This window comes from Jaculus jaculus, chromosome 7 (assembly GCF_020740685.1).
Source record: "Jaculus jaculus isolate mJacJac1 chromosome 7, mJacJac1.mat.Y.cur, whole genome shotgun sequence".
Taxonomy (NCBI): Eukaryota; Metazoa; Chordata; class Mammalia; order Rodentia; family Dipodidae; genus Jaculus; species Jaculus jaculus.
In genome coordinates this window covers 54134501-54159008 of record NC_059108.1, presented here as the reverse complement: position 1 = coordinate 54159008, position 24508 = coordinate 54134501, and the positions used below count along the sequence as shown (strand labels likewise).

Here is a 24508-nt window from a genome sequence, read left to right as displayed (position 1 = left end):
AAAACTTGAATAAAGATAATAAACCTAACCCAGAATTCTTCAATCTATGCAGTAATTTTAGTTTATTACTTTGGTTACTCTGTAAACATAAATAGTTACTATGGTTCTACACAGTATAGTATTACTCTGTAGTTATTTAATTGTTACATGAATGTCACTGAAATTAAATCCAAATGATTCTCAATAGTTTTCTTAGTCAATTTTGTATTAGCCATCCTGTGATGAATTACTTTGCTTCAGGCCATATAAGCACTCCTGAGTCCTGTGGTTACAGGATATCCTCTGCATGCATGTGCCTCTGTACACATGTGCATATGCTACACATACACGCACATACATGCCACACACGCTATACATACACACTAAAAAGTAATTTTAAAAGTGTAATTTCCCGGGCTGAAGAGATGGCTTAGTTGTTAAGTGCTTACCTGTGAAGCCTAAGGACCCCGGTTTGAGGCTCGATTCCTCAAGACCCATGTTAGCCAGATGCACAAGAGGGCACACACATTTGGAGTTCGTTTGCAGTGGCTGGAGGCCCTGGCACACCCATTCTCTCTCTCTCCCTCTTTCTCTGTCTGTCACTCTCAAATAAATAAATAATAAACAATAAAAAAAAAACTGTAATTTCCTAAGCCAGGAGTGGTAGCTCATGCCTGTAGCATTTGAGAGGTAGAGGTAGAGGTGGTAGAGGTAGAAGGTGGAGGGTAGAGGGAGGAGAAGTGCAGTGAGTTGAAGACCAGCCTGGATGACAGAGTGAATTCCAGGTCAGCCTGGGCTAAAATGAGACCCCATCGCGCAAAAAAAAAAAAAAAAAAAAAAAGTAGCTTCCTTTTTCATGTGAGTTTTGGTAGAAGAAACATCAGAGAACAATTTCTTTGCAGTCATGTTTTCACCACATTTGATAGAAGTTTGAAATGAACAAATTTCTGACAACAGGCAAAGGTAAAAGTTCAGATATTAAGGCTATCTATTCTCTTCTTGATGACAAAATCATTTCTTTCAGTAAGAGTGTGAAATAATTTACCTCCAATATTTTTATTTCATATATTCCTTCAAATGCTTACATTTTAAATTTCTTAAAATGTAATGAGTATTTTATTTTCCATATAGTAGAAATTGCTGCTTTTCTTTATATACTTCCTAAATTTAATGTGGTAGGGCAAGTAAACTTCATGGTAGACACTAGTGCAAAGTTGTGCAAATAATTTCTCATCTCATTTCCATAGACACTCACCAGCGCAACTTCTTTGGAGATTGTATATCAGAAAAGGATGTGAAGGAAAGAATTTTAAACTATGTGATCAGAGCCTAGATGATGCTTTTAGTCAGCAAGCAGAAAGAGAGAAATGGCATGAGGATGGTGGAAGGGACAAAGAAGGAAAGCCAAAAGTGGATGGCCATAATCAACATGTACATTAGAAAAATCAAAATAAAAAATAAAATATAAATAAATATATTTTATTATTTATTTGCAAGGAGAGAGAGAGAGAGAGAGAGATTATGAATAAGGGCACAGCAGGGCTCCAGCCACTGTAAACAAACTCCAAATACATGTACCAATTTGTGCATCTGGCTTTACCTGGGCATAGGGGAATCAGACCCAAGCCATCAAGTTTTGAAAGCAAGCGCCTTTAGCCACTGAGCCATCTCTCCAGCCCCAGCAACATGTACATTTTAACCATAGCCAGGCAAGGAGTTTTAAGAGGTTGACCTTGTCACAGGTCAGGAGGATGCAGAAAAACTCAAGCAGATGGTTTCAGAAGATAGATGCAGGTGGAAGGCAGCCTGGTGGGGCCAGCTTGTCTGGTATTTGTAGTGCAGGGATGAAACAATAAGAAAGACTCTGACTCAAACAGGGTGGAAGGAGGAGGACCAAGGTTGTCTTCTGGCCTTCACACATGTACTATAGCATGTGCATGTGTATGAGTGCATGCACACACACCACACATTCATACATGGAATACATGCACACAAAAAAACAAAAGTAAATAAGCTATGAAGTCATGAAAAGACATGGGTGACATTTGAATTTATATTATGAAATGAAAGAAGCCAGGCTAAAAAGATGGTATTCTGTATGATTCCATCTATATGACATTCTGGAAAATGAAACTTTGGGGATAGTTAAAGCATCAGTGGTTGTCATGAATTCAAGGAAGTTAGGAATAAATAGATGGACAGCAAGAGATTTGGGGGCAATGAAGAAATGCTTTTATATTATATTGTCTCTTTAAAAAAAAAATTATTTGCAAGCAGAGAGAGACAGAGAGAGAATGGGCAGCCAGAGCTTCTTGCTACTGCAAGTGAACTCCAGATGCATGCAGCACTTTGTGCATCTGGCTTTACATGGGTACTGGGGATTGAACCTGCACCATCAGGTATTGCAAACAAGCAAGAGATTGCACAGTGGTTAGGGTGCTTGCTGGTGAGCAAATACAGCTGAATCAGTGAGCTCTAACTTCAGCAAGAGACCCTGTCTCAAAGAGCAGAGTAGAGAATGACTGAGGAAGACCCCACAAGATTAACCTCTGGTCTCCATATGCATACACATACATGCACACCCACACATGCACACATGCACACATGCATACCAGCACACATACATGCAAAAATAATAATAAAGTCCCTGAAATCCTGCCTCCCAACATGCATATACACAATCTTTAGTTAATTTTTAACAAAGAAAGTGTCAGTTAAGGCCTTTTGGTTCATTCCATGCAAAGATAAAATAACATTCACTCTCAGTTTTTAGTAAGAAATTACTCCATTTTTCTTTTTGTTGTTGTTGTTATTGTCATTGTTTGTTTCTTTTTTGAGGTAGGGTCTCACTCTAGCTCAGGCTGACCTGGAATTCACTATGTCATCTCAAGGTGGCCTCGAACTCATGGCAATCCTCCTACCTCTACCTCCCAAGTGCTGGGATTAAAGGCGTGTGCCACCACGCCCTGCCCGTTACTCCGTTTTTTTGACCTAAGTTCCACAAATACCTTAAGTCATAATTTTTGTTAACTTTTCAGTCCCATAGCTGAAATGTTTGGCATCTACTGAGACAAGGAAGAAAATGGCATATGGTAGGAATTGAATCAATTTTGAGTCTTGCTATGACTTACTGAAAATATTTCCTATTATATCACAAACAATATTTACAAAGAGGATAAGAGGCTAACCATAAATTTATTGTCATAAAGGTTAAAGGTGAAAAATTACCATAACTGCAGTGGTCTTAAGTGGGAGTTTGTGTATTCCTGTTGCAGGTGAGCCCTGGGGAGGTCAGAGAAAGATGTTTCTTGCAAATTGTTTCTTTTTACTTTCTTTATGTTTTTACAATTTTATTTCTGCTTTGGGACTTAAAATGTACATAATAGGTCCACATATTTCATAGTTGTGTAATTTTAAAATATACAAATGTTAGAGCCTCTCCACAGAAATATATTGGTGGCATTTGTGCAATGAAAAATATTTGAGTGGGATGAGGAAATGGCTTTGTGGTTAAAGCACTTGCACAACTCTGGTTACCCACGTTTGAAGCCCCAAGTCCATGTAAAAGTCAGAAGCTGTGGTAGACTTCTAGGGTGGAATAGTGAACTAAGAGACCCTGCCTCAAATGAGGTGGATGACCAACCTGAAGATTGTCCTCTGGCTTTTGTATGTATACCATGGCACACACACACACTAAATAAATATAACAAAATAAAATAAATATGATAGCAACTAAATAAAAATATTGGGAGTGTGTTATTAATGGAGCAGAACAGAATGCTATTAAAAATTATAAATTTTGGGGCTGGAGAGATGGTTTCGTGGGTAAGCACTTGCCTGTGAAGCCTAAGAACCCTGATTTGAGGCTTGATTCCCCAGGACCCGTGTAAGCCAGATGTGCAAGGTGGCACATGCATCTGGAGTTCGTTTGCAGTAGTTGGAGGCCCTGGTGCACCCATTCTGTCTCTCTCACTCTCTGCCTCTTTCTGTCTGTCACTCTCAAATAACAAAAATAAAAAATTATAAATTTTGAGCACTAATTAAGACTATACTGAGAAATGTATTTTAGTTCATAGCTTTTTTGACAGCACCAGAAACCAAAAGTTCGGAAAAGGATGGGCCATTGCAAATAAATTGAAAAATTACATTAGAGAGGGTACCCTCCCTTTGTAGACAACAAGCTGAAATCTCTGTGTAAGCATCATCAAGACAGAGCCCTTTTGTCTCTCTGTCTCTGTGATATAGGCACCACCTCTAACAGAGCAGTTCATAGTGTAGACACTCAGCTCAGAGCTCCTGCTTGAAATAGGAAGTAGCTGATATTGTAGATAGGAAAGTGTGCCATCCTTCTTGTGGTTGCAGAACAGCCATTTCAGCCTATCAAGGAATCCAGGATAGAGTGTAATGTAATGAAAATTCATACTCCTTTTCCATCCTTTGCCTGCACATACCCTAAGAAGTAGGGCATCACTCCATCCAGACTCCTGTATGGCTTTTCTCTGTTTTATGCCTGCATGTTTCTGAGGCTCTGTGGATCTATCTTTCTCATCTATCTTCTCATTAATAACTCCCTTTTAAAATTTTTCTTTCATTGATTTCCCCCATATCTCTCTGTAAATAGTAAGTATATACTTTGAGTTTATGCTGAATAGAGTTTGAATTACATGTTGATAAGTGAAACCATTCTAGTTTTCTCTCAGACAAAATGGTATGGTATACAATTAATCCATTATTAATATGGACTTTTGGGTATTTTTGATGGGAAAAATACCTTTTTATTTTTATTCTGTCAGCTAATCTAATGGAAGAAATAATCTTCATGTCTAATTAATGTCATAAAAATACCAAGATTTATGTTCTTAGTACCTTCAAGATAACTAATTTTTTTTTTTTTTTTTTTTTTTTTGAGATAGTGGCTCACACTATCCCAGATGGGTCTAAAACTTGATGTATATCCCAGGCTGGCCTCACACTCACAGCTCCTTTTGCCTCAGCCTTCCAAGTGCTGAGTTCTGGGATTATAGGCTTTTTCCACCAGTTCTTCCCAAGATTACATGACAAATGAGGGATGATCTGTTAGACTCCAAAATCCAAATCTCAACTCCATGTTCACCTAGGTCCTCCTCTGCTGTTCAGTATCAGAGTAAACACTGGAACCACTCCTGGAATGAAAATGCATATAGCTGGAATTTAGGGAGCAAATTATCCTGACAGTTAACTGTTAATTTCAAAAGAGGAGAAATCTGGACATGTCTATGGGTATTCCATGCAGTGTGCTTGAGATTTGTGCTAACAAACAGAGCCGAGTTGATGTGTCTCAAAGATTGCACTTGAGGGACAGAGAAAAGAGGGGGGGAGAGAGGGAGGGAAGAAGGGAGGGAAAGGGCGCACCAGGGTCTCCAGCCACTACAAATGAACTCCAGATGTGTGTGCGCCCTCATGCGTTTGACTAACGTGGGTCCTAGGGAATCAAACTTGGGTCCTTTGGCTTTGCAGGCAAAGGCCTTAACCACTAAGCAATCCCTCCAGTCCTAAGATGCAGATTTAAAAAAATAAAAGATTTCACTTGAGCTCAGAGACAGAAGGCAAATCAAATTCCAATAGGAAGTTTTTGGACCAGGGTTCTTATACAGAATTTCTGGCTACTATAGGGACTGCTCATTTGGGAGATGGCTGGTATGCTGTCTATGTAGATTAAGGTGTACTGGTAACATTCCACTCCTTGGGGAAGCTGACTGAACCAGAATATAATAGACTTTTGGTGGAAAAAAAGACTGGAGTATACAAAAGTGAATTGCACCATAAAAGGGCTAGAAGGAAACAAGGATTTTTTCAAAGTAGAAATTTTGTTCTGCTTATCATGAACTATTTATTGATCAAATAAAAATTGAATTGTTAAGATCAGCTTTGCCCCAAGTACTCAAAAATTATAAAAATGAATATAAGAAATTTAAAAGATGACATTAAAAGATGAAGTAAAGAAAGCTGGGCATGGTGGTGCATGTCTTTAATCTCAGCACTTGGGAGGCAGAGGTAGGAGGATCGCCGTGAGTTCGAGTCCACCTGAAACTACATACTGAATTTCAGTTCAGCCTGGGCTAGAATGAGACCCTATTTCAAAAAACCAAAAAAAAAAAAAAAAAGACTATTAGAAATACTATAAAAATTATCACTATAAACTTCAAAGCCTTGGTAAACAAGTTTCTAGGCAAATATAAGTGTCCAAAATTGAGCGAAAGAAAACATAAAATAGGACAGTTAGTGGTAGTCACACCAATCACAAACATCCTCAGAAAAGCAATAGGTCCAGATTTTTTTAGTTGCTAATACTTCCAACACTTTACTTAAAAGCAGACTATAAATCTGCTCTAAAATCTAAAAGATGAAAAGCCACACACCCAAGATATACCAAAGCTAACAAGATGAGAGCTGTTCCTCACTTATTAATATAGATATGAAAATTAAAAATAAAATATAACCAAAATCCCCAAATTGGTGCTTAGGCCTTATTTTTCAGCCTCTCAATCACTTACTATTTATTTAATTATTTTCTTTTCTCAGCTTTTGGGACCCTTTGTTCTCCAGGATTTCCTCTCTTTACTGTTCCTCCTAAAACTTCTTTGCTAGTTTTGCTTCATTCTTTAACTTCTCAAAATTGGTATGGGCCAGGCTCAGTCCTTACACTTCTGTCTATACATCTATACTGTGTGTGTGTTTTCATGCATACTTTGTGTGCTCATGCATATGAGGTCAGAGGACACCTTGTGTGTCATTCCTCAGGAATTCTGTCTAATATATATATATTTTAGTTGAAGTCTGTCATTGGCTTTGAGCTCACCAAGTAGGCCAGATTGCGAGTTCAGCAAGCCCAGAGACCCTCCTTTGTGAGAGTCTTCCCTACTCTGGCATTACTAGCATTTATCACCACACTCTGCATTTTTCTGTGGGTTCTAGGGCTTGAACTCAGGTCCTCATGTTTCAAGGTAAGCACTTTGCCAATTGCACCACCTCTTCAACTCATTACCATCACCTTTTGTGTGGAATTTTGAATGTCCTACTGCTTTCTCTTCCTACTTCAATCTTCATTCCCATGGAGGGTATTTTATTATTGCAGCCCCAGCTGAAAATACAACTCAGATTATATTGCTTCTTCTCACCCATTACACTGGTGTCTACTCTTAATACAGAGTAGAAGCTGATCCCTTCCACCACTCTTGCCTGCCCTGGTCTTGCAGGCTGGCATCCTTGTCTGGCTCACTGCCACCTGAGAACCAGTGCAAGCGACCTGCTGGGCTTATCTTCTAGACAGCTGCATGACTTGTTCTACTCACCTTAGGCCTTGTTAAAATACTGCCCTTCAAGTCAGGCATGGTGCACCTGCCTTTAATCCCAGCACTCAGGAGGCAGAGGTAGGAGGATTGTTGTGAGTTCTAGGCCACCCTGAAACTACATAGTGAATTCCAGGTTGGCTGGGTTAGAGGGAGACCCTACCTCCAAAAACCAAATATATATATCACTTCAAAAAGTAGAGTTTGGGGACTGGAGAGATGGCTTAGTGGTTAAATCACTTGCCTGCAAAACCAAAGGACCTCAGTTCAATTACCCAGGACCCACATAAACCAGATGCACAAGGTGGCACATGCATTTGGAGTTCATTTGCAGTGGCTGGAAGCCCTGGTGTGCCCATTTGCTCTATCTCCAATAAAAAAATTAAAAAATTTAAAAATGAGTGTTTGCATTTTATGAAATCCCAGTTTTTTTGTTTTTTATATATTTTATTTATGTATTTGCAAGCAGAGAGAGGAGAGAGAGAGGGAGGGAGGAAGGGAGGGAGGACGAGAGAGAGAGAGAGAGAGAGAGAAAGAGAATGGGCATGCCAGGGCCTCCAGCCTCTGAAAACATCTGGTTTTCATTGGTATTGGGGAATCAAGCCAAGATTGTTAGGCTTTGCAGGCAAGTACCTTAACCACTGAGCAATCTCTCCAGCTCTAATCCCAGTTTTTATAGGAAACTATATGCATAATTTGTATAAATAAAAATAGTAAAGAGAGGACTTGAACTAGCTTGTTTTAAGGTCAAAAAAAATCCCTCACAAAACCTATAGTTCTGAGCAGCTACAAAAACCGACAAAAAATAGCTGGAGTTTAGAATGTGTTCAAAGTAATAATAGACTGTTTTTATGCATAGAAGCTTGCATTCTACAACTTGAACAATCATACAGCATGAAAAGACCTTAAAGGCTTGCATTTTCTGTGTAGCCAGAAAAAAAAAAAAAAAACAATAGCAGCCTTAATGATTTCCTCAACAAGCAGCAGAATCAAATTAAGCAGTGAGCTGTCATTTTTATAGACAGTCTGTTCCAAAGCCTCTCACTTGGTGGACATTCAATAAGCAGCCATTGCCTGGATGAAAACTAACAGCTTCACATCTGCTGCTATAGATGCTGCTGCATACAGTAGACAAGCTGGGAGAAGGCTGGCATTAGATGTGCAGTGGCAGGACTTTCTGAGCTCCAAGTGGCACATGTGTGTTTTAAGAACAAAAGCTTCATCATTCTCTTGTAAAACTGAGCACATTCATTCAAAATAGAATTCCTTTTGCCACTCAAGATGATGTTACCAGCTAATAGTGATAGTGGTCAAATTGCTTCCTTTTTAAGTAGAAAGCTGTGAGACATCACCACCATCCAGTTAGGATTTATTTGAATGTCAGAGAAATCACTAACAATTCTTAGCCAGATGACTGTTATTTTCATTACTGTGCTTATAGTTCACTGCATTCATCACACTCATCAGACAACCATGAGCCCTCATTGCATTTTATTCCTTTATTTGAACTGATTATTATAGATGTACTATGAAGCTAGAGAAATGATAAAGTAATCATGATAAGTAACACGTGGGATCTTGTGCACTATACCACCATTGTGCTGAGCTCTTTAGATGTCTTTGCTGTATGGAAAGATTATTGCATCTTTTCCTTTCATATCTTTTAAAAGATTTCAAAATTAAAACTTTCATACTGTTTTATTTGAAAAAAATTTCACTCCTTTGTGTTTGATCTCATTAATGCATTTAATGTATGTTTCATCTGAAAGAACATGTTTGAAGAATGATAAAGCTGATGAAATTTTCAGCATTTAAAAATGAGTATTGAGTAAAGGCAGATGTTTTACAGAAGAGAGGCGGACAGCTGATCATATGAACCTGATGAATAATTATTGGAATCTGTAGATAGAACACAATTCTGTCTATCCTCTTTGTGGGGGAAAAAATGACTGAATGAACTGCCCACTGCAAGGTGATCTAGCAGCTTGTTGAATCAGTTGCTTTTCATCAGCCCATGAGATGCTAGTCGAATTCTGGGCTTGCTGGCCTGGATTCCCAAGAGAGTGAATTACTAATATTATTCTCATTTAGAGAAATTTGACTGTGAAGTAAATGAAAGTTTTTTCTTACCAAATCATTCTGATCACATGATCATAGTACATATATTGCATATCTTCTGTATTGCAACAGCCCTTGGAACTTTATCCCATGTGAGATTCAGTAATAGGTTACAATAATGTGGCACCCAAGCAATCAATAAGTATTACCCTTTGAAGGTTGACTGTGGCAGTCGTGGAGTGGCTCAGCAGTTAAAGGTGCTTGCTTACAGAGCCTTCCAGCCCAGGCTTGCTTCCCCAGAACCCACATACAGCCAGATGCACAGAGTGGCACATGTGTTGGGAGTTCAGTTGCAGAGCAAGAGATCCTGGTTTACTTATCTCTCTCTCTCCTTGTAAATAAATAAAAATATTTTGAAATTCAACTGTAGTTGGAAGAAAAAAACAGGAGGGCATCTATAAATCTAAGCAGTCATGTGCCTCTTTTTGCTTACTGCTTTCCAAGTTTATCAAAGTGTTCTTCAGAGGCAGAAGCAGACTGAGCTCTGCAGAGTACTGTATGTGGGTTCAAGTTCTCACCCTCACCAGCTGTGTTCCACTGAGCCACTTGCTAAATTCCATTGTTCTCACGTTTAAATGGGTAATAGCAGTACCTAGGAAAAGTTACTCTTTTTAATTATTTAGCAAAGCTTATTTAACTTGAAAAGGAAGCTCAAGATGCGTGATATATGTATGTATATATGCAAATATAAAATATTTATGCATAAATTTCTAAAAATTATATATATAATTTTGGAACTAAAAGATTTCATTTAATCACTTTTAAAAAGGCATTTGGGGCTGGAGGGATGGCTTAGCGGTTAAAGTGTTTGCCTGCAAAGCCAAAGGATCCTGGTTTGATTCTATGACTTTCTCCTTTTTATTTATTTATTTATTTTGGTTTTTTGAGGTAGGGTTTTGCTGTAGCCCATGTTAACCTGGAATTAGTCTTAGGATGGCCTTGAAATCATGGAGATCCAGCAACCTCTGCCTCCCAAGTGCTGGGATTAAAGACATGTGCCAACATGCCCAGCTCTTCTTAATTTTTATTTATTTATTTGTTTATTTATTTATTTATTGAGGTAGAATCTTAACTCTAGCCCAGGCTGACCTATAGTTCCCTCTGTAGCCCCAGTCTGGCCTCACACTCACTGCAGTCATCCTACTTCTGCCTTCTAAGTGCTGGGGTTAAAGGAGTGCAACACCACACCTGGCTCTTCTAATTTTAGGAAAGGAAAAGAATAACTTATTTCCTCAACAGTATTTTCCCTAGAACCTCTGAATCCGAGAATAAGTCCTCTTTTTTTTTTTCCAACCTGGAATTCACTATGTAGTCTCAGGGTGGCCTTGAACTCACAGTGATTCTCTGACCTCTGCCTCCCAAATGTTGGGATGAAAGGCATGTGCCAGCACGTCCGGCGATAAGTCCTCACTTGCTGACATTTGGACTCAGGCTTTGTGCCCAGACATCAGAATTTCTTGCATTGCCTTATAGGGTAACATTTTCAACACAGAATTCACAGTAGGTGTTCTCCCCAGAGGAGACTTGAGAGCTTGGTGCCTGATCTGAAGTAATGTCAAACAGAAAAGTCAGTGAATCCACTGACTTTCCGGGGGACATGGGAGCAAGTTATCAAGATGGAGATTCTGATTCAACATTCTGAAGGTTTTTTTTTTTTTTTAAATATTTTTATTTATTTATTTGAGAGTGACAGACAGAGAAAGAAGCAGAGATAAGGAGAGAGAATGGGCATGCCAGGGTCTCCAGCCACTGCAAACGAATTCCAGATGCGTGTGCCCCCTTGTGCATCTGGCTAATGTGAGTCCTGGGGAGTTGAGGCTTGAACCAGGGTCATTAGGCTTCACAGGTAAGCGCTTAGCCGCTAAGCCATCTCTCCAGCCCCTGAAGGTTTTCTTAAAGTGCTATAAATATCAACACAGCTAGGGGAGGAGAAGCTAGCATTTTATTGATACCACAATGCCTAATTACATTTATAACAAACTTTCACACCCTCTGAGATCATTACTACAGTGCTGGAGAGAAACCTAAAGCAGTATTAAATATGTATCAGGAAAAGAAAACACCCACACACCAAACACCCCCACATTTTTAGGACACTAAGCTCCCAGACTTGGGTTATTTTCACATTTGTGAGATAAAAGAAGCAACTCATCCAGAACAGCCATGATCAGCACCCTTCTCTGGCCTAATGGGAAGGAAAGGCTGTGCTGCAGTTAACGGAACCGTCTCATTAGAGAGCCAGATTTACTCTTCACGCTTCTTGTTTATGTGAGCTAGAGCCAATCAACACTAACACTAAACAAATGTAGTTTTTGGTGACTCTGGAGTCAGTTCAAATCTCTTCAGTGCCACATGGCTGTGGCAAATATTGCTAACCAGTTATATAACACAGGGCACCTGGAAGATGTAGAGGCCCATGCAAGATTTGCTGCAGTTAGTGCAAGATGCTTATTTATTTATTTATTTGTAAGGAGAGAGAGAAAAGGAAGAGGGAGAGAAGATGAATGAGAATAGGTGCACTAGGGCTTCTTGCTACTGCAAAAGAACTCCAGATACATGCACCATGTTGTACATCTGGCTTTCTGTGGGTATTGGGGAATCAACCTTGGGTCGTTAGGCACTGCAGGCAAGTGTCTTAACCACTGAACCATCTCTCTAGCCCCAATATGCTCTTTTTAATGGCATCCCTAAATGTGCCTGTTGACTTTCATCGTCATAAATTTTCCTTCTTTTGTGTGCGTCTGTAGTTTGTATGGTATGGTGTGGGTGTATGTGTGATATGGTGCATAGATGCATGTATACAGATGCTTACCCTGTGTGCACATATTGAAGGCCAGAGGAGAACCTTGAGTGGCCTCACCTGTTGCTCATCTCTCACTGAACACACAGTGTTGCTGATTCAGTCAGATTGGCTGAGCAGTGAGCCCCAGCTAGTCTTTGGTGTCCACTATCCAAAGGATTAGGCTTGCAGTATACATATCTACCTGTTTAGATGGGTTGAAGGAAGTAGAATTCAGGGCAAATCAGGCTCTCTTCAGCCTTCACACTCTTACATGCTAAATGATCTCCTCAGGCTCCATTCAGTTTTTTATAATAAAGATGCTGGGTATGGTGGCTCATGCCTTTAATCCCAGAACTTGGAAGGCAGAGGTAAGGAGGATGCCACCCTGAGACTACATGGTGAATTCCTGGTCATCCTACCTCAAAAAGCCAAAAAGAAAAACAAAACAAAACAAAACAAAAAAAAAAAAAAAAAAAAAAAAAAAAGAAGAAGGACAAATGTGCTCCTAACAACTCAGTTCTTTCATCTGCAGGATTGTTTGGATCACCTAATAAATTGGGAATTCACAGTACATTTAGCCTATATACTATGTCAATGACAAAGCTATAGCTTGCATGTGAAAAGATTAAATTTCAGGAACTGTGAGTGATTCAACATGCCTGTCATTTCCCACCTGGCTTATCATAGAAGCTACAGTGAACATTCTTCAGTTCTGTGGCCTAATGTGCCACTTCAGTGAGGAAATAGCTCATTTTGTGACTGCATGTCAACTAGCAGGACCCAAGCAAGCTTAATTTATGCACTGGGATTTTAGGGTTCAATTTATGTCATTTCCATAGGAAATAAAGAATACCATATCATAAATATCCAACTCCCTATGTGGTAGGCACTTAAAGTAGACCGTATTCTCACAAGATGGGTTTTCAATTAGATTGGTGGTTGCGGCAGCACATATCAGCTAAGGGGCAGCTGTAAAGACTGTAAGTCCCAGCCTGGCCACAGCTCTTCCAGAGACAAGATGGAGTGAACCAAGCTAGCGCCTGTGCTGTGCTCTCATAGTCCTAAGAAGAGCCTTCTCCCAGGCTTTGGCAGGATGTTGTGGCTGATACAGGACTTTGCCATATGTTCTGTTGTGCTTTTGACCTTAGTGGCTAGCTTTGAACTATTTTTGTGTCTGCATGGTTAGTTGAAAGTAGATGCTCCTTCTCTTTAGCAGCTATAATATGTTCTCATACCTGACATGGAGAAATATTTTTCCATAATAAAACAAATTCTTTTGTTTATGATACATTAGCACAAAAGACATAATTTGTAAAACATCTTGGCTTATGCATGAACTTACCTGTATTTATTGCATGAATACAATGTTAGGGTCTAGGGGTGCCACAGCAAGTAAGGAGGACATGGCAACTCCCTTCCCAGAGCCTATGTAGTAGTTGCTTTTATCACTGTATGATAAAATACCTGACACAGGCAACTTAAGAGAGGGAGAGGTTATTTCAACTTAGTCTGAAATGGAGCAGTTCCTCGTAATGGGGGGTCATGGCAGCAGGAGTGCCAGGCAGCTAGTCATACTGCTGCCTGATTACCTGCAGCCAGGAAGCAGAAAAAACTGAAATCATGAACTGATTCATTTTCTCCTTTTATACAGTTCAGGATTCCAGCCCATGGATTCGTTCTGCCCAGAGTTAGGCTGAGTCTTCCTACTATAGTTAACCTAGTCTAGAAACTCCCTCACAGACAAGCATAGAGGTTAGTTTCTGCTCTGGTTCTAAATCCCATCAAGTTGAAAAGATTAACCTAACCTTTGCAGCCCACAATTTACCTTTCTAAGAAATTCTAACCTAAAATATAGCACCATAGGTCTCCTCACATCTGCAGCTCCTAGAAGAGGCCCTGTCCTTCAGTGGGGGCTCTAGCTGCTCTCCAGACAGTTTCATAGCCTCAGATGGTCTATGAAGCTGAGACTTGACTGTGCCAGTGTCCAAGTTCTTCCTCACTCAGGTGCTATCCAAAGAAGTTTTGTTGTAAGTTTATTATTGTAAAGCATTGATCTTGATTTAATAGTTACATTTTAAGTACTTTATTTTATCTATTTGCAAACACAGAGAAACAGAAAGGGAGGGCAGATGGGTGTGCCAGGACCTCTTTCCACTGCACACAAACTCCAGATGCATGTGCTGTTTTGTGCATCTGGCTTACATGGGTACTGGGGGATCAAACCTGGGCTATCAGGCTTTGCAAACAAGTGCCTTAAACTGCTGAGTCATCTCTTCAGACTAGAGATTTTATTTTTAGTTGACTATTTTCTTAAATTTTAGTTATTTGTTTGCATGTATATGGGTGAATAATTTTAAAAAGTTTTCAAATAAATATTAACATAATTTCTATCTGTTATTTGTGTCTTGAGGGTGGTTTTTCAAACAAGGTCTCATCATGTAGCCTTGACTGTCTTGAAACTCACTATGTAGACTAGGCTGGTCTTGAACTTAGACTGATCCAAGAGGGCCTCTGTCTCACCAGTGCTGGCATTGTAGGAATCTGTCACAGTGCCTGGCCTTATGTTTCTAAGACAATATGTGTGGAGACTCTGTTTATAGAAGTGGTGGTAATGGTTATGAAGGGGTCTTTCCATAGGTAGAGGAGCATATGACAAACATGATGTCCTGTGGTCAGAGTAGGAAATTTAAGTGGACTTTTTTTTAACCAGGACAATATTTGAAAGGAGTAGAATTTGGATGCGGTTGGGTGGAGCTGGCTATTTTTCAGCTCTCGCCTCAGTTTGAGAGTTTGAGTGAAAGGGAAACATGGAAAACAGTTCAAGCAGTCTAGATTATGATAGTTTCTCCTGATTATTTTACTATGTGCCAGAATTAATGCTTGACACCGTTATTTTATCTAAACTTTAAGATACCCTTGTAAAACAGAATTATCCCTATTTTACAAATAAGGAGCCCAACCAAGGCTTGGAAAGTCAACAGATTAGCCAGAGACCACACATTCAAGATCAACTGGCCACATGTTCAATAGGTTGTAGAACCAGAATTTGAAGCAGACATGTTTCATTGCATAGTTCTGAGAATTAAACATAAGACAAAGTGTTTTAAAGGCAGTTGTTTATTCCACTTATAGTCCCAGTGCTGGGGAGACTGAGCCAGGCAGATCCCTGGGGTCCAATGGTCTACCAGCTTCATCTTCTTGGAGCATTCTAGACCAGTGACAGACTCATCTGAGTAAAGATGGACAGTTCCTGGGGAATGGTATGCATGATTGTCCCCTGACATGCACACACACATATGCAATCATGCATATGCATCTGCTTACTCATGAATACACACATATACAATGGTTATTATTGGTAGTATACAAGTAAAGTTTGTTCATCGTAATAATTCAAATGGTACATTGTAAATAGGATAAAATTAAGAATCTCTGCCTCTGAAACCATTTCTCATAACAATTATAGAAAAAATACTCAATTATATTTGTAAAACACAATTACCAGTCTGCTTGTACAGCATGTGCAAGTGTAGATGTACAATATTTAAGAATTGTGTCGGTGTCTAACTCCCTTATCCAGGTTTTCAGTTTGGTGGCTCAGAACCCTATAATTAAAGAAATCTCTTCTATATGAACATAACACTGTTTTGAAATACATGAAGAAAACAGATTTTAAACCTCCCTTGGAAGACTGTTCTTTTTTTTTTTTTTAACTTGTGATCTCAGAAAATTCTTCTGTAGTTGAAGCCATTTCTGCCCTGTACTGCCTCTGCTAGGGTGAGAGGGGAGGAGGGAATGGGAGCAGCTGCCCCTCCTGTGTTTGTGGTAGGGAGAGTAGCTAGTCACATCAGTTGCACTCACAGACTGGAAGATCTGGGAAAGGAATTTAGTGTAGTTAATATTAAAATCCTTGCCACCCACAGAAAATATTTGCAATATTCTTCAGGTTCATTTCCAAGTTTTTTAAAAACAGAATTATTCATTCATTCATTCATTCTTTCATTTGAGACAGAGAGGGGAGAGAGAGAAAGTTTGAATAAACATGCCAGGGCCGGTAGCCACTGCATATGAACTCCAGATGCATGCATCACCATGTGTATCTGGCTGGCATGGGACCTGGAGAATCGAACCTGGGTAACTTAGATATCGCAGGTATATGTCTTAATGGCTATTAAGCCAGCTATAATTTCCATGTTTTTATAAGAAGCTTAGAAATAAATTCAGACTTAAAAAGATTGAAATAAAGCCAGGCTTGGTGGTGCATACCTTTAATTCCAGCACTCAGGAGGCAGAGGTAGGAGGAACACTGTGAGTTTGCAGCCACCCTGAGACTGCATAGTGAATTCCAGGTCAGCCTGGGCTAGAGTGAGACCCTACCTCAAAAATGAAACAAAACAAAAATATTTTAAAAATTGTGATCTGCACCATTTCATTTTGGAATTTAGCTAACCATATACAAATATATAGAACAAACCCACTTAACTGAAAAGTTAACTTCTGTGAGCTGTTTTTATCTGTAGTTGTACTTGGTTTCCAATGTTCTTTTGATATATTTTTTTCCCTAGGGAATATGCAAAAGAAACTCCACAACATTTCATTCTTATTGCAACATACAAATTTTGAGATAAGCTTGTCATATTGAAGGCTATCCTGAATATGTTCTATGTACTCCTAACACATAATCCCTTTTCATAATGAGGGTATAATCTTTACCCTTCTTCTTCAGATTAAAAAAAAAAAAAAGGCAACTCAGAGTGTTAGTGATTGCCCAAAGTCATGGTCCAGTATGAAAACTGTAGTTGTGAGTTTATCTTATCACTATGCCCCTCCTCACTGAGAATAATGTGACTTCAAATCTTAGGTTCCTTTCTCAGGTTGGTGTGTGTGTGTGTATTCACATGTGTGTGCACTCAGGTGTGCATGCACATATGTGTGGAGGCCAGAGGGTCATGTTGGGATTCTTCCTCAGTCACCCTCCACCTTATTTTCCAAGACAGGGTCTCTCACTGAAGCCGAGCTCATTGACTAGGCTATAGTAACTGGCCAGCAAACCCCAGAAATCTTCTTGTCTTTGCCTGTCCAGCACTGGGATTACAGATATGCACAACTATTCCTGGCCTGAACTTGGGTACTAAGTATAGAAATTCAGGTTGTCATGCTTGTGAGGCAAGTATATTACTTACTGACTGAGCCATCTCTCCAACTCCTCTTTTTTTTAGTTTTATTGAAATATAATTGACAAAATTACATGTATTTCAAATGTACAATTTTTCTATATCCATGCCACTTTGAACGTGCTTGATCTCACACAACTTGAAGTTTATATATATATAAACTCAGATATATATATATATATATATATATATATATATATATGCACATTGTGAAATAAGCACTACAACCATGCTAACTAACCTGTTTGTCACCTCATACTGTTGCAATTTTTCTCTCTCCCTTTATCTTTTTTCCTCTTTCCTTCTCACCCTTTCTTTTTGTTGTAGGAACACTTCTAAAATTTACCTTCCTGGAAAATTTTGGTTATACCATATAGTATTGTTAACTGTCATCATATTGCTATGCATTATATCTCCAGAACTTTTTTATCTTACTTAAACTTTGTGCACTTTGACTAGTATCTCCCCAGTTTCTCCTCTAGCCTTTGTCAAATCCCATTCCGCCTTCTATACTCAAGTTTTATTATTTGAGATCCCACATTCACATGAGATCATGTGCTGTCTTTTTGTAGGTTAATCCACTAAATCTAGGGTCCTCTGGGTTCACCCGTGTTACAGATGACATGATTTCTTTGTGCTCTAAGGTTGAATAAATTTACTCTGTTTGAACATGTATATATGTACATATTCTCTTTATCTAGCTTATCCACTTACCTAATGAATATTTAGGCTGTTTCCATACCTTGGCTATTATGAATAGTGTTGTGAGCACAGGTGTGCTGATTTCTTCACGGGACGCTGATCTCATTTCATTGTATATAAATTAGTCCTCCCTTATCTGTGTGAGTGTATCCCATCATCCTGAAGTGGATGCCTGAAATCATACATAGTTATTATCCCTATATATTTTATATTTTTCTGATTTAAAAAAAATGAAAATGGGGCTGGAGAGATGGCTAAGCAGTCATGGATTTTGCCTGTAAAACCTAACAACTTGGTTCAATTCCCCAGTGCCCATGTAAAGCCAGATTCACAAAGTGGTGCATGCATCTAGAGTTTATTTGCAGCAACTAGAGGTCCTGGCATATCCATTCTGTTTGTCTCTTTCCTCTATGTCTTTCTGCTTACAAATAAATAAAAATATTTTAAAATTATGAAATATAAACTAGATATAGAAAGAGATTAATCATAAAAAAGAAGTTATAACAATATAATAAAAATAATGTAAAGCATACTTTGTTGTACTTAAGTTGCTTGCCTTGTGACGTGAGTCAACACAGCTGCCTGCCTATATGATGAGATGGAGTAGAGTGATAGATGCAGACAGTTTGACCCAGTATTAGGCAACTGTGCAGTTGTTACCGGAATACAAATATTGTGTGCCATGTCAGTCACTCTGATTCCTAAAATGACTTCTCAGTGACTAACAGGTGGGTAGAGCATGTAGTATGAACACAGCAGACAAAGGGAAAGTCCTGGGTGGGACAGAGTGGGGCAGTATGACATGTCATCATGCTACTCAGAACTGTACACAACTAAAAACTCATGAATTGCTTATTTGGCAAAGAAGTCAGGAGATGAAAATGTGATGTTTTACATCCGGTTGACTAGAATGTTCAGAGCTGCTGCACCTCACATGGTAGAGTCAGACCCCAGAATGGAGAAGATGAGTTTCAAGGTCCCTGCACATGAATCTGTGTGTGACTATAGTGACGTGTGTTATACTACTTAGCTGTCAAACTGGATTTTGTATCAGCTATGCATGTACCAAACTGCTGTGTGAATGAAGCTTTGTGGAAGTGTTTCAGTAACCAAAATCACCTCTTTGCTTGAAAGCCTTCATTTCCTAGTTTAGGATATTATCTGGCTCTCATCCTTTCCACATCCCATAAGCCTTGGTTTCCTAGTTTTTCTAGGACATTGTCCTGTTCTGTTGTTTTTTAGATCCCATAATTTGGTCTCTTCTTTTTTTCTTCCTCACTCCCAGGCAATGTTCAGTCTTTGTATGGTGGAGAGCGGAGCTGATGAAGTGAATTTACGTGGTGTGACCAGCCTCGGTTTAAAGCAGGCTCTGGAGTTTGCATACACAGGACAGGTATGATGCTAAATGTGACCTGAGAAAATGCAGCTTTTGAACTGTACTATCCAAACAAGATTGTCCCAGATATTTAGTTGCTTTTCTGCATACCCATTTTGATGTTAGAAAAAGTCTCATATCTCCCTAATTTTAAAACTAAAGTAATACAAAGGTGAGTAGAGCCATTTGATTTTTATTTACATTCTCTAAGTGCTTTATTTTATTTCATCTATTTTTCAGTGTGTGTGTATAGAATGTATGATTGTGTGTATTTGTGTGTGTGAATATATGTGTTGATCTATGCATGTGTTTGTGCAGATATGCATGCCCCATGTGCACACTTACAGTGGCCAAAAGAGGATCAAGAGTCCTTCTCGGGCTGGAGAGATGGCGTAGCAGTTAAGCACTTGCCTGTGAAGCCTAAGGACCCTGGTTCGAGGCTCAATTCCCCAGGACCCACATTAGCCAGATGCACAAGGGGGCACATGTGTCTAGAGTTCATTTGCAGTGGCTGGAAGCCCTAGCGTGCCCATTCATTCCCTCTCTCTCTCTGCCTCTTTCTGTCTGTAACTCTCAAATAAATAAATAAAATAAACAAAAAAATTAAAATATTTTAAAAAAAAAGAGTCCTTCTCTATTACTCTTCTGTCTTATTTACTTAAAATGGAGTCTCATATTATACCTGGAGCTCACCATTTTTTAGTTCCACTGACTGTCCAGTGAACCTCTCTGCCTGTCCCCTCTCAACACTGGGGTTACAGGCTCCTTATCTACTTCCTCTTCCCAAATAGTCCCCCTTTTACTGTTATGAAACACACACACATACACACACACACACACATAAATTTTTTCAGATCCTGTATATGAGACACATTTATTTTTCTTTCCAAGTCTGGCTTATTTCATTCAGCATAGTGATTTCTGTTTCCGTACACTTTCCTATAAATGACATTCCTCTCTATGACTGAATAAAACTCCATTATTATTATTAGAGACAGAGAAAGGGCAGGATAGAGTGTGAAAATGGGCTCACCAGGGCCTCTAGCCACTGCAAACGAACTCCAGATGCATGCACCACCTTGTGTATCTGGCGTACATGGGCCCTGGAGAATTGAACAGGATCCTTAGGCTTTGCAGGCATGTGCATTAACCACTAAGCAATTTCTGCCAGCCCTCCATTATTATTTTTTGATAAAATTATTCAAGCATGTAGTTTCTGTACTTAGCTGCATCAACAAGTGGAGGATTTCAGCTAAAGACAGGTTGTAACACAGGCTTAAATTATTAGTCAACACAAATGCACAAACCTTGCTGTGCCACCAGTGTAAAGCATACTTTCAGGTGTCAGTGACTACCCTATTGTCTGTATTTCTTCGTGCTTTCTATAAGGACATCTAAAAGTAATGACTTCAGTAAGTGCCTATGACTGTGGTACAGTGGATCTCTGAAATGGCAACTGAAGGTGCAGAAAGGAAGCAGACTATCTCAAAAGCAAGAAGACTTCTTTGAGAGGACAACTCCAACCCAATGTCTCAAAGTCTTCTGTCTCACATGTTCAAATTATGCTTTGATGAGGAAAAGAAATCCAGGGGAAAGAAAAGATATAGGGAGAAGCATAATGTTTTTAGGGGAAAAAAAGAAAGGTAAAACAAGGCCTAGGGTCAAATCTGGACTTACATTTATTCTTGTGGGAGACTACAGACCCATTCTGGGCAAGATTCACAGAGAGGTATCCAGGCAAGGCACACAGCCTCAACTCAGCTGTTCCAGCTATGTCCTGACAGTGCACAGAGGGGTTCCCATGGAGTGCACTGAGTCTTCTGCCAGTCGCCTTCTGAGCGCTCTTTAGCCTAGCTTTGAAACAGCCCCAAGCATCTGTCTTAGAAGACCACACATGCAAGGAAGTACTGTGAACTGATGAAGATCTTTCTCTTTTGCATTGTGACCCAGTTATTGAAACCTTGTCTTCCTGTTTTTAAGTCTGTTGTCTTGCTTTGAATGTCCCATGTCAACAAGACAAAGTCAGTCATGCTAGTTCCACCTTGCCAAAGGAGGTACAGAAGTCCTTGGGTACCTTAGAGGCTGTCTCGATGATTTTCTCCATCTGGGAGCTCTGCTTCTCTAGCCTGCACCCCATGAGGTTGGAGTTCCTGTGCTGGGCCCTCTCTTGATAACTCTTCTGCAAGATGGAAGAGGAGAACATCTTTCTAACATAGAACCCTGGGAAATTTAGTTTCTTAATGACCAAAATGACTTTATAAGTTTATTTTCCCCTTGATGTAGGTACAGAGGATGGCAGAACAATGTGTTGTAGTGTGCTTGGAAATATAGAAATACAAATGAACACATGACTTTTCAGCTTCATCATTGTTATACATCACTGCAGACATTTGTTGATAGTCTATCCATGACGTATGTATTGGTTGGCTACAATGTAGGGATAACATTGAATTTATCTACTTATAGATATTCCCACTGACTGTTAATTATATGTTTAGTCAGTTGTAGTAAGCATAGTATAAAATGTAAGTAGTTAAATGTCTGAAAATCGCTGTCATAGAGAGAAGTTGGAAGTACAGAGTAGGAGTGATGAATGAATACTGCTGAGTGCATCGATGTGTGTGTTCCTCCTACACACAGCTCCAAAGTACAGCATTTCTAACATTGTCCCACAGAGTTCTCCAAGAAATTTTAAAGAAAAATCAAAATCTCCCCAAATGACAATATTTCCTGTGTTGTGCATGCACGTGCTTTATCATGGCTGCACAAGCACACACTCTGTCTTTGCACTCAGTAGAAACATGTCCTTCCTCTGGGCACACCCTGCTCACAGAAGTGCCTGAGCTGATAATCAGGATGCATTGCAGGCCTTGAGCATGTCCTTGCCCAGCCATATACAGATGATGTGATTACAACTGAACCAGTCATGGAGTGCAGGGTGGCAGGCTATCTCTGTTCAGTCCTGTTCTGACAGCTGGGTTGTAAGCAAGTGGTGTGATGTAAGCTGTCATTGGCATATCTGTCTTAGATGGGGAAAATATGAATGTAAGCAAAGAAACTCTTACTGATACTGGTTAGTTCAGAAAACTGTTTCCTGGCTTCCCTCTTCTCATTTTCCAGACTGGTCATTTACTCATGTTTCAGCAAGTAGAAGAGACGTGAGGGAGATGATGGGGAGAAATGGGGGGAGATCTGGCATCTCCTTCCTAACTAGATGTGGTTGGTTATCCAGAAGCAATCAGGTAATGCTTTAAAAATATAGACAATAAAGAGCAAATAGTCTTAAGAATTTTTTTAGGAGAAAGTCCATGCTAATAAGGTAGGACTTACCCCTGATACCCTTAGAATAACTCTTTGGGAATCTGAGTATCACTGTTCAAGTAAGTAGAGTGAAGACTACAGTAAGTTTACTGGTCAGCAGTCTGACCACTGAAGCAAGAAGGATTGACTACATGCCCAGTACTGTCATAAGTACCTTGCACATATGCATCAAGGATTTTGACGTAGGAAGCTTCCTTTTGGTTTCAGAACTGCCTACTTCTTCCTGATGTAGTTCCAGAAGCTCAGTAAGAGGAGAAACTATGTACCAAGTGATAGTGGCATTTTTTAAATCCTTTAAAGTTTCCTGTGTCCAGATACTGCTAACTTGATCAATCTTGGCATCCAGAGAGGAAGCCTTCGTGGGCATCATCACCCCTTTGCTTTTCTCTTCATTAGCCAGGAACTGTAGCCAATGGCATGATCCCAAGGTCATGTAAGAACCTATCTTTTGGGGGACACTCATCCTAACACCCTTTTCTGACCCCAGAGAATGCTTTAGAAACATCCAATATAAGGAAATATTCTATAAATCTTACTGTTCACATTTTCTTTCATTGACATATTTATAAACAAGAAAGTTAGGATCCACATGTGAGTAATACCATGCAATTTCTGTCTTTCTGAACTGGAGTTACTTTGTAGTATATTTTTTTCAAATTCTGTCCATTTGCAAACAAATTTCATTTCTTTACAGTTCTTTTTTTACAATTTTTATTTATTTAAGACAGAGAGAGAAAGAGAGAAATAGGCAGAGACAAAGAAAGTTAAGAGTATGGGCATGCCAGAGCTTTCTTCCCCTGTAACCAAACTCCAGATTCATGAGCAATTGTGTGCACCTGACTTTACATGGGTGCTGGAGAATCGAACCTGTGCAGCAGGGTTTGCAAGCAGGTACCTTTAACCACTGAGCTATCTCTCTAGCCCATACAGCCAATTCTTTGTATGCTACTGTTACTGAGAATTCTCTTACATGAATATTCTGTAATTTGATCATAAGCCCCTCCCATTACCTTTTCTTCTCCTCTTCTCCTACACCATGTCAAAATGTTTGATGGGCTCAATGTGGTTTAGATCTTCTGGATGTAATGACTGCCGACAGTGGCTCTGAGGTTATAAAAGCAGCAGTGGCCTCTTGTCTGGAGGATGGTGTCACAGAGCTTTCCTTCCCACCCTCTGGCTTTTACATTCTTTCCACCCCCTCTTCTGCAATGTTCCTTGAGCCATGGAGGGCATAATAGAGATGTCTCATTTAGCCCTGAGCACTCAACAGTCATTCTCTGTCATTTGGTAGGTTTTGAGTCACCCAAGTATCCACCATCTTTTGCAAAAAGTAGCTTCTCTGGCAAATGGTAAAAGCATCACTAATCTATGGGCATAAACATAATGTAAATTTTGGGGACAATTTGATGAGCCCATCATAACCACTTACTCAGGCAATAGTAGTAGCTGCCTCCCCACTCAGCCAGGACTTAAAACGTTTTAAAATCTTAGACATTTAAACAACTGTGATACTCTGTAAGGGGAAAAAAAGACTTACCTATAATAGTTATAATAGTAATCATGTAAAGCTACTCATGCAAATAAGAAGTGAAAATTAAATGAAATTCTTCCTTAATTTCTATGTTGTTATGTACTAAAATTTTTGCTTCCTCATAAAGTCACATGAAACACACACATACACACAACTATAATCTCCCTGTACTATAAATGTCTACTGTAGCATTTCATT

At 39.4% G+C, this 24508-nt stretch overlaps 1 protein-coding gene across 6 annotated transcripts in view; it reads left to right on the top strand.

Annotated features, from left to right (window-relative positions):
* Klhl32 (kelch like family member 32) overlaps window positions 1-24508 on the top strand; it is a 265516-nt gene that overhangs the window by 97537 nt on the left and 143471 nt on the right. For all 6 annotated transcript variants that reach the window (XM_045154373.1, XM_045154372.1, XM_045154374.1 and 3 more), the window contains one exon: window positions 19369-19476. In XM_045154373.1, the coding sequence (XP_045010308.1) occupies window positions 19369-19476 (108 nt within the window). The remainder of the gene's footprint in view (window positions 1-19368; window positions 19477-24508) is intronic.